This window comes from Ailuropoda melanoleuca, chromosome 15, assembly GCF_002007445.2.
Source record: "Ailuropoda melanoleuca isolate Jingjing chromosome 15, ASM200744v2, whole genome shotgun sequence".
Classification (NCBI taxonomy): Eukaryota; Metazoa; Chordata; class Mammalia; order Carnivora; family Ursidae; genus Ailuropoda; species Ailuropoda melanoleuca.
Window position 1 is genome coordinate 33473175 of NC_048232.1, and position 10128 is coordinate 33483302.

At 53.5% G+C, this 10128-nt stretch overlaps 1 protein-coding gene across 1 annotated transcript in view; it reads left to right on the plus strand.

Moving 5' to 3' along the window:
* The window catches only part of ESYT1 (extended synaptotagmin 1), a 13324-nt gene extending 3435 nt beyond the window's left edge, over positions 1-9889 (plus strand). Inside the window, exons 7-31 of the mRNA XM_034643450.1 lie at positions 128-183; positions 602-725; positions 814-990; positions 1108-1190; positions 1520-1568; positions 1690-1776; positions 1859-1951; positions 2178-2249; positions 2430-2516; positions 3307-3456; positions 3779-3934; positions 4057-4233; positions 4396-4478; positions 4605-4653; positions 4762-4851; positions 4965-5060; positions 5342-5413; positions 5506-5592; positions 7573-7713; positions 7826-7974; positions 8081-8179; positions 8262-8393; positions 8483-8588; positions 8809-8858; positions 9045-9889. Coding sequence (XP_034499341.1) covers positions 128-183; positions 602-725; positions 814-990; positions 1108-1190; positions 1520-1568; positions 1690-1776; positions 1859-1951; positions 2178-2249; positions 2430-2516; positions 3307-3456; positions 3779-3934; positions 4057-4233; positions 4396-4478; positions 4605-4653; positions 4762-4851; positions 4965-5060; positions 5342-5413; positions 5506-5592; positions 7573-7713; positions 7826-7974; positions 8081-8179; positions 8262-8393; positions 8483-8588; positions 8809-8858; positions 9045-9078 — 2499 coding nt within the window. The 3' untranslated portion in view covers positions 9079-9889. The remainder of the gene's footprint in view (positions 1-127; positions 184-601; positions 726-813; positions 991-1107; positions 1191-1519; positions 1569-1689; positions 1777-1858; positions 1952-2177; positions 2250-2429; positions 2517-3306; positions 3457-3778; positions 3935-4056; positions 4234-4395; positions 4479-4604; positions 4654-4761; positions 4852-4964; positions 5061-5341; positions 5414-5505; positions 5593-7572; positions 7714-7825; positions 7975-8080; positions 8180-8261; positions 8394-8482; positions 8589-8808; positions 8859-9044) is intronic.
* Positions 9890-10128: the final 239 nt, after the last annotated feature.

The following is a 10128-nucleotide window of genomic DNA, read 5'->3' on the forward strand; positions in this document are numbered from 1 at the left end:
GGTGGCCAGTCTGGGGCTTGGTGGGGGGGGGGCAGGAGGGGGAAGGCTGAGGGGTCTGGCAGCTGTTGGTTGGGTGTGACCATGCCACCACGTGCTCTGTATTGATCCCCCTGTTCTTTCCTTCCAGACTCTAGATATCAACTGGACGGGGATGACCAACCTGCTGGATATCCCAGGACTCAGGTGTCAAGGATTTATTGAGCACCTAAGTGTTCCGGCCCTGGGCTGTGGGTTTTCGGGATACAGAGCAGTACAAGAGGCAGCCAGTACCCTCCAGGAGCCTTGACCATCCCTGCTGGGGAGATGACGGATACCAGAGAAGTTCCATACTGTGGTGTTTCTCCCGTGGGGGAGCATGTGTTTGGGTAGACAGTGAAGAGGCCGCAGGCTGCTCTGCAGGTGTAAACAGAAAAGGAGCTGGGATGGCAGTGAAGGTTCAGAGCAGTGGGTGGGGAGTCAGGGTAGAAGAGTAGCAAAAAAGATTTTCAAGAAAGGATGTCCCTCTAGCTTTAGGTCTCTCGGTTGTGGGAAGCAGAGCTGGGGTTGGGATGATATTAGAAGTTGGGGCCACACTCACCTCCTTTTCTACTCCTCCATTCAGCTCCCTCTCTGACACCATGATCATGGATTCCATTGCTGCCTTCCTTGTGTTGCCCAACCGATTACTGGTGCCCCTTGTGCCTGACCTTCATGACGTGGCCCAGTTGCGTTCCCCTCTTCCCAGGGTATGGCCTCTCCCCCATCAGACAGCTCCTCCTCTTGGGAACCTCGTGCTGGGTCCTTAGTTTCTCATGATCTAATTTCTCTGCACAGGGCATTATTCGGATTCACCTGCTGGCTGCCCGAGGTCTGGGCTCCAAGGACAAATATGTGAAGGGCCTGATTGAGGGCAAGTCAGACCCCTATGCGCTTGTGCGAGTGGGCACCCAGGCATTCTGCAGTCGAGTCATTGATGAGGACCTTAACCCCCAGTGGGGGGAGACTTACGAGGTGGGAGAGCTGAGGAGTGGGACCGTCAAATGGGGGGAGGCCCTGGGGGCTGTAAGAAGATGCCAATTGGATGATCCTCACAGGGTAGCCGGTGAGACCCTTGTCCCTGTCCTTCAGGTGATGGTACACGAGGTCCCGGGGCAAGAGATTGAGGTGGAGGTGTTTGACAAGGATCCAGACAAAGACGACTTTCTGGGCAGGTGAGGCCCTGCCTGTGCTAGGGCTCTAAAGCCTCAGTGCTACCAGGGTCGCAGAGGTGATTAGAATCCTTTTCCAGGCCTGAGAATTGTGTATAATTTTCCTTCCCGACCTCCCCACCCCTCACCTCCACCACACACACGTGTATACACACGTAGATACACACACACACACACACACACACACAGAGAGAGGATCTGCTGAGTATACGAAGGGAGTCTGAAATTTGCCATTTATTTCTAGGTGGGTGAGTGGAGGGTCAATGACATACTCCTAATTTCAGCGTTCTCCCTTTTCTCCGCTCACTGCCACCCCTCCCCACCCCCTCCAGGATGAAGCTGGATGTAGGGAAGGTATTGCAGGCTGGAGTACTGGATGATGTAAGTTGAGAGAAGAGGAAGAGGGAGCGTGGTCTCACCCATCGGATGCTACATTGGTGGGGAAGCGGTTGTGTGAATATCTGATCTTTCATACCTCACTTTCTTCTGCCCCTCCCTCCAGTGGTTTCCTCTGCAAGGCGGGCAAGGCCAAGTTCACTTAAAGCTAGAGTGGCTGTCACTTTTGTCAAATGCAGAAAAACTAGAGCAGGTAACCAACATGGGAAACAGGAAGCTGGAAATATAGGAAACTAGAGGGGCAAGGGTCTGACTACCACTCCCCTTCCCTCCAGGTTCTGCAGTGGAATCGAGGAGTCTCCTCCCGCCCAGAGCCCCCGTCGGCCGCCATCTTAGTTGTCTATCTGGATCGGGCCCAGGATCTTCCTGTGAGTGGGGCTTTTGAGGGCGGCTAGAGAGGAGGCCCTGGATGCGGCATTCCCATATCCACTCTTGCCCCTCCCTGCTTGGCTTCAGAAGCAGCAGCATGTAACACAAGGGTTCCAGGGAGGGCATCAGAGCCAACTCAGAGAAAAGATTCTGAGAGCCCGCCTTCCTTCCTGAGACAAAACCAGAAACACCCAAGATGGTGACTTGTGAATTCTACCCCCACAGCTGAAGAAGGGGAACAAGGAACCCAACCCCATGGTACAACTGTCAATTCAGGATATGACCCAGGAGAGCAAGGTGAGGACCAGAACAGCATTGTGTGTGTGGGGGGGTGTGTATGTGAGTGTGAGTGTGATTGGGAGGACTGTTCTTGGGATGAAGTCTCCCCTTTGGGCTGCCTGTAAGGGCAAAGGTTTTCTGGAGAAACAGGAGTGGTACTACAGCACGTCCCCTTAATCCCGTCCCACGCACCTCCAGGCTGTCTACTGCACCAACAGCCCGGTGTGGGAGGAGGCTTTCCGGTTCTTCCTACAAGACCCTCAAAGCCAGGAACTCGATGTGCAGGTGAGCTAATCACCTACTGAGCCCCTCCTGAATACCCTATTCTGCCTTCCCAGGTCTGTACCATGTCCCTCTCTCTTCCCTTTGATCAAGTTCCAGTCCATCTACCTAGACTCTCCACCTCCTTCATGCTCCCCACTCTTCCCCAACGATCTCTCTAGAATCATTACTTTTTAAGATTTTTTTTTTCCTGGGGAGACTGCACGTGCATGTATGAATGGGGGGAGGGGCAGAGGGAGAGAGAGAATCTCAAGGAAACTCCCTGCTGAGTGCAGAGCCTGATGCCGGGCTTGATCCCAGGACCCTGAGATTGTGACCTGAGCCAAGACCAAGAGTTGGTCAACCGACTGAGCTACCCAGGTGCCACTCTAGAATCATTCTTTATAGGGGCACCTGGCTGGCTCATTGGAAGAGCATGCAATTCTTGATCTTGGGGATATGAGTTCAAGCCATATGTTGGGTATAGAGATTAGTTAAACTTTCTTAAAAAAAAGATTTTATTTGAGAGAGCAAGAAAGCGCACGCATGAGTGGAGGGGGAGGGGCAGAGGGAGAGGGAGAAGCAGACTCCCCATTGAGCAGGGGGCCCGTCAATCCCAGGACCCTGGGATCATGACGTGAGCAGAAGGCAGACGCTTAACCGACTGAGTCACCCAGGCGCCCCTAGAATCATCCTTTATAACTGAGAGTTGTATACTTAAAATGAGTGATTTTCATGGTAAATTATGCCTCACTGAAATTGAGTATGTCTCTGTTTTCCTACTTCTCTACATGCCCTCTTCCTGTGACTCTAGGTGAAGGATGACTCCAGGGCTCTGACATTAGGGGCACTGACCCTGCCTCTGGCTCGCCTGCTGACTGCCTCTGAACTCACCTTGGACCAGTGGTTCCAGCTCAGCAGCTCTGGCCCAAACTCCAGGCTCTACATGAAATTGGTTATGAGGGTATGGAGACCGGATATGCTGAGGGTGGTGAGGGGCCTTGTAGATTCCTTGGTATTAGGAATAAAGAAGGGGAATCCTCTAAGATCTAATGAGCTAGTGTATGTGGAAGCACCTAGCAGGCACACACAAAGTTTGTTGACCAGATGGGGGAAAATATGGTATATGAGTAGGAAGAGTGGAAGGAACCCTCTAGAGATGAGCCCAGCCAAGGCAGGGGCCTGTTTTCCCCATCAGAGCCTCTGCTCTACCCCCAACCCCCACATCCGTTGCCTGCTGGTGGCTCGCTGCACTTCTTTGATTGGACAGTCACTACCTTTCCCAGATCTTGTACTTGGATTCATCAGAAGTACACTTTCCCACTGTGCCTGGAGCTCCTGGTGCTTGGGACCTGGACAACGAGAGCCCCCAGACAGGCAGCAGTGTGGATGCCCCGCCTCGACCTTCTCACACTACTCCTGATGGTCACTTTGGGACGGAGGTGAGTCTGGATCTGGAAAGGACTATCTAGGGTCTGTTGCCTAAGTGTGCAAAGCCTGTTTCAGGGCTGGTCTTGAGAGCTTTCTCTCTGCCATCTGGGGCCTCTTCCTGTCCCTTTTGCAGAATGTGCTTCGGATTCATGTACTAGAGGCCCAGGACCTGATTGCCAAAGACCGTTTCTTGGGGGGACTGGTGAAGGGCAAATCAGACCCGTATGTCAAACTAAAACTGGCAGGACGAAGCTTCCGGAGCCGTGTTGTTCGGGAAGATCTCAATCCCCGCTGGAATGAGGTTTTTGAGGTCAGAACTGAGCAGCTGGGACTCTTTCCAGCCCCTTCTCCTTCTTCTCTCTAGCTCTGAGAGTGCTCCGAAAGCCTTCTGGGGTTCAGGTGGTTGAGGGTGAGGTTCCCAGTCATTTGAAGAAGAAAAAGACTCCGCCTTTGCACTGTTTTCTCCCACTAGGTGATTGTCACATCAATTCCAGGCCAAGAGCTAGACATTGAAGTTTTTGACAAGGACCTGGACAAGGATGACTTTCTGGGCAGGTGAGAGGATGGAAGTCCAGAGGAGAAGACAGGCTAGGCCTCTGTAGGCCATGGAAGTCTGGCTTTGGGGAGATAAGAGACTTGGTTCTGATACTGGCCTCTTGTTTTAATTTTTCTCCTCTACAGGTGTAAAGTGAGTCTCACCGCAGTCCTAAACACTGGCTTCCTCGACGAGGTGAGCAAGGAAGTACAATCGATAATCCCTCCTGATCTGGACCCATGTCTCAATTTCATTGTCCCTCCATCCCCACATCCCAAGTCTTAAGCCCGCCTACGTCCACAGTGGCTGACCCTGGAGGACGTGCCATCTGGCCGCCTGCACTTGCGTCTGGAGCGTCTGACCCCGTGGCCCACGGCTGCCGAGTTAGAGGAGGTAGGGAAGGGACTCCGGATGGGGCACGGCGAAGTCTTCCGTCCGTTTCCGAGGAGTAGGCCAGGCCCCGGCGTGTGGGTCACGGCTCCCCAAGCCCACGTGTCCTCCCGCAGGTGCTGCAGGTGAACAGTCTGATCCAGACGCAGAAGAGCGCGGAGCTGGCCGCCGCCCTGCTGTCTGTGTATCTGGAGCGGGCGGACTGGCTGCCGGTGAGAGCCGCTCCCCACGCCCCGTAGCTCCCTGGCCCTTCCTCCGCCTCCCTCAGGTTTGGATGCTGCTGGGGTATTTGGAATAGGAAATTCCAAATTCCTCCTTCCCAGGGTGGTGCTGGCGTGGGAAGAATGGTCTGTTCAAGGCCAGGAGGGTAGTGGCTGTCAAGTGACCATGGGGACCTCGCTGGCCGGGGATGTGATCCGTGAGCAGGAGATCTGCCTCACTAGGTCTAAGTTTAAGACCAATTTTAATATTCAATGCGATATTCTCTCTCTAGCTCCGAAAAGGGACCAAGCCTCCCAGCACTTACGCTACTCTCACCGTAGGAGATACTTCTCATAAGACGAAGGTATGAGGAAATGCCGCAGGGCTATCTGGGAGGGATGAGAGACGCAGAGGAGAGCGTTCCAAGCACTGACCATAACCTTTCACCTCCACCAGACTATTGCCCAAACCGCAGCCCCTGTCTGGGACGAGAGTGCCTCCTTTCTCGTCAGGAAACCGAACACCGAGAGCCTGGAGCTGCAGGTACCGTAAATTCATTCTGTGAACATTGTGCCACCATGGGCTGGGCTAGGCACTGAACCAGGCACGGGCCGTTCAGAGAGAAAAGATTTAGTTCTTATCTTTACAGAGCTCACTCTCTCTTTTGGGAGAAAAATAACCAGGGAAAACTTCCAGACTGACAACTGCTGAGGTAAAAGGCACCGTGGGGAAAAGAAGGGCGTCTACCTCAGACAAGGGGGAAAGGTGGAGGCAGTGGGAGCGGCAGCCCTCGATGACCCTGAGCTTAGGGCAAACAGGCTCTGACCAAGAAGAGAAGGAAAAGTCTTCAGGCTGAGAAGGGAGTGGGGAGAAGGCAAACTGTACATCACAGAGGCAGATAGAAGCAGGGTTAAAAGGGCTCTTTTTTTTTTTTTTAAGATTTTATTTATTTATTTGACAGAGATAGAGACAGCCAGCGAGAGAGGGAACACAAGCAGGGGGAATGGGAGAGGAAGAAGCAGGCTCGTAGCAGAGGAGCCTGATGTGGGGCTTGATCCCACAACGCCGGGATCACGCCCTGAGCTGAAGGCAGACGCTTAACTGCTGTGCCACCCAGGCGCCCCTAAAAGGGCTCCTTCTTGACTCTTATGCTAAGAATGTGGATTTAACCTAAAGGCATAGGGAAACATTTAAAGGAGGGGTGACATACCCAGATTTGCACTTTCCAGAGATCCTGCTGACCCTGGCGGCAGGGTGGTCAGCTAACAGGCCATGAAACAAGAATGACGAAGGCCGATGGTATTTAGTAGTGGTTACTTTGACATGGGGGGAGAAGGAACAAGGAAGAGTCTAGACACGAACTACTGCGTTTTTAGCCTGGGGTAGCGGGACAGAGGAGGGTGCCACGGCCAACACGGGGAATGGTCAAAGCAGGAGTTCTCGAATTAGAGATCTCTGAGACCACCCAAGGGGAAACAACCATCCAGAAGGTAGATCTACGGCCCACTACGGTGTTCTTGTCCCTCCCTCTTGTTTGAGCATCATGGGCAAGCACACGGAGCAACTACAGTGTGAACGAGCCCGCTGAGGGCCTACAGTCCGAAGACTAAGGAGGGACACGTTGAACACAGCAGCGATGAAAGAGCAGACTTGCTGACGGAGGAAGAGGAGCCCTTCAAAGGGTCTGAGGTGTAGCCGGGGCAGTGGGGCTTTTGCCAGGACAGAAGGGGGTACGGAAGCCAAGAAGAGTGTCTGAAAAGACAGGAAGTGGCCAGTGTTACCGAGAAACAAAATGAGATGACGGAGAATGACTGACTGTGAAACTGAGGTAGCTGGTGATTGGAGCAACCTCAGCACGGAGGAGAAACTGGATTTCAAGGGGTTGAAGGGTGAACAAAAGAGGTACGGGAGTGGGGAGAGGGTGGTGGAGGTAACACAGGGGTGCTTTTCCTCTTCCAGAGTGGGAGGGGTCAAAGACTTTCTGAAGTTGATAAAATAATAAGTAGAGAATTGCATGAACAGAAACCAAGAGACCTTAAAAATAACGTAACTGGTAACAGCAACAGCAAAGGTAGAGAAGTGATATCAGGGAGCTCCATTCCTTACCCTGCACAGCAGGGGATCCGGAGATACTCAAGCTGACAAATCATGACAGAGAAATACAGGCATATTAGCTAGAATTATGCTAGAACTCAGAAGACAGGAAGGGTTTGCAGGTCATGACATCTGCATTTGCAGGAGTATGGAAATGGGGGTTGGATGGGCAGGAACCATTTAATTCCATTTTTGCTGTTCTTTTTCTCCACCCTGTGCAGCTGTTACAGCCCTCGGGTACAATTTGTGAAAGCTTAGGAAGTAGAGCACAGTCTAGTCTGCTTAGGAAAGGAAGGGAAGCAGGGCCAGCAACATGGCTTCCCTGTGGCCGTCACAAAGGGGAGTCTCTCTCCCAAACCACCCAAGCGTTTGGACCTTGGGTGGACCTTTGAACGCCACGGTTAAATCATTGGCCTCTTGATTCCACAGGTTCGGGGTGAGGGGACTGGCACACTGGGCTCATTCTCCCTGCCCCTCTCGGAGCTACTCGTGGCTGACCAGCTCTGCCTGGACCGTTGGTTTCCACTTAACAACGGGCAAGGGCAGGTGCTCCTGCGAGCGCAGCTGGGGGTGAGTGCCAGGAGATGACGGGCCGCGGGAGGACGGAGACCAGGGGCCATGTTCTCGTGGCCAGGGAGCCGAGCAAGACTCGGCCCAGCTCACAGCTCTCTTGCCCACCTAGATCCTGGTGTCCCAGCACTCAGGAGTGGAAGCGCACAGCCACAGCCACAGCTCCTCCTCTCTGAGTGAAGAACCGGAGCTCTGGGGGGGACTCCCTCACAGCACCTCCTCAGTCCCGGAGCTGCGGCAGCGCCTGCTGCATGCTGACAGGTGAGGGGCGAGGACAGAAAGATGGTGTGCAGGCGGGAAGATGAAGGACGAGCTACGGCTTCCCGGGGCCCTACCTTCTCCCAGACCTGTCTCCGTCTCTCCACAGTCCCCCGGAGGCTCCGCCTGGGCCCCTGGGCCAGGTGAGACTGACCGTCTGGTACTACAGCGAAGAACGAAAGCTGGTCAGCATCGTTCACGGTTGCCGGTGAGACCCCGTCCGCCCTCTCCTCCCGGTCCCCAGCCACCCTCCCCCCCGGCTGCCTTCTTACCTTCATCTTCCTGTGCAGGGCCCTTCGACAGAACGGACGGGATCCCCCTGACCCCTACGTGTCACTGTTGCTACTGCCAGACAAGAACCGGGGCACCAAGAGGAAGACCTCACAGAAGAAGAGAACCCTAAATCCTGAATTCAATGAACGGTCAGTCAGTACGCATTCAGGTGGAGAGATGGGCGGCTCGGGAAGGAATCTCCCTGCCCCTAATACCCAGTTCCACCCCCCACCCCCAGATTTGAGTGGGAACTGCTCCTGGATGAGGCCCTGAGGCGAAAGCTGGATGTCTCTGTGAAGTCTAATTCCTCCTTCATGTCAAGAGAGCGTGAGCTACTGGGGAAGGTAAGAGGGCGAGGATGAGCAAGGCAAAGGTAAGGCTTGCACGCTGCTGGGAGCAAGGCCGTCCTCTCTCGGGGACTTAGGGAGGAAGCACCGCAGGTGACACTACTGTACATGTGACCCGATCACCTCTGCACTGGTTTGGAGCAGGAGTGTGGGACGATGGGATGTGGTCTTTGGAGATCTCAAAATAACATCTGGCCCCCACCATCCTCCAATGCAGGTGCAGCTGGACCTTGCTGAGATAGACCTTTCCCAGGGAGCGGCCCAGTGGTGAGTATCTGATGCGCATGGGGTGGGCCTGGATGTTTAAGCAAGAGAAATCCCTATCATGGGAAGGGAGAAAAGAATGCATTCTGAGGTGAGAACCACTGATTCTCTGTAGCACAAGGGCCCTTGGGTCGTGCTTCATTTCTGAGAGGCCACAAGTCCCCTTGCCTTCTCTGCTTCTTCCCACAGGTATGACCTCATGGATGACAAGGGCAGCTCTTAGGAGCCAAAGATTCCCAGCCTGACCACTGTCTCCTTGCCTTGCCCCTCGCTACATCACCACCTCGACGTGATGAACCTAAAGCTAGGGCCCTAGGGCACAGCCTGGGCCCCTCAGCCCTCTCACCCCCATGCTGGGGCCTTTGCCTGACCAAAGAGGAGGACCACATGTCACCCTTTACTGCATGGCCTTTATCCTTCTGGGCTCCTGCGGCAGAGACCTGAGCTGGCTGTTTCCCGCTCTGCCTGCACATTCTTCTCCTTCCGTCGCAACTCCTCAGGGCCTTCTTTATCTGTGCCTGGCCACTGGCAGCACTAGCAGTGGCATTCGTTTATGCCAAATACAGCTTCTGGAAAGGCCTTTTTCTCCTTAACCGGATGGCCACCTTCTTCCCTACCATGAACAGTCAGGGAGGGCAAACACACAGGTGGGAAGGTGGACGGGTTAACCACTCAAGCCAAGAGCCTCTGGGACTACTCGTGTCGTCAGCGCACAGTAACCCAGACCTTCTGTCCACTTCTGCCCCCACTTCTCCTCAAGTCTGTCCCAAAAACTACACCACCTGTGATGACTAGGGCCGGCCTCTTGATTCACTTTGGAAACTAGAACGCTTAGCCACTACCTGAAGACTCAGAATCTGTCAGTCTTGGGGCGTCTGGCTGGTGTGTGTGGCGGGCCTCGGAGGACTGGAGCCAGCGGGGCTAATATTCGGTTCAGGTGTCTAGGCTGTTAACTCACTGACTAGAACTGAATCTCTTGGCTTTGCACCGAACCTGCCAATCCACTGTCTCTTACAGTAAACATACTCAAACCAGCTGTGGCTCTTTTCCTTAAGGATAGGGAATCCAGCCTAATGTCATTATTTGCAGGTGACGTATTACATATAAGAAATCCTGAAGACTCTATCAATTAAAAAAACATTAGAACTGAAAATTCAGTAAAGCTGTAGGATATAACATACAAAAATCTGTTGTATTTCTAGACACCAATAGCTACTAAATAAATTAAAACAGTCCCATTTACAGTTGCTTCAAAGAGAATAAAATACCTAGA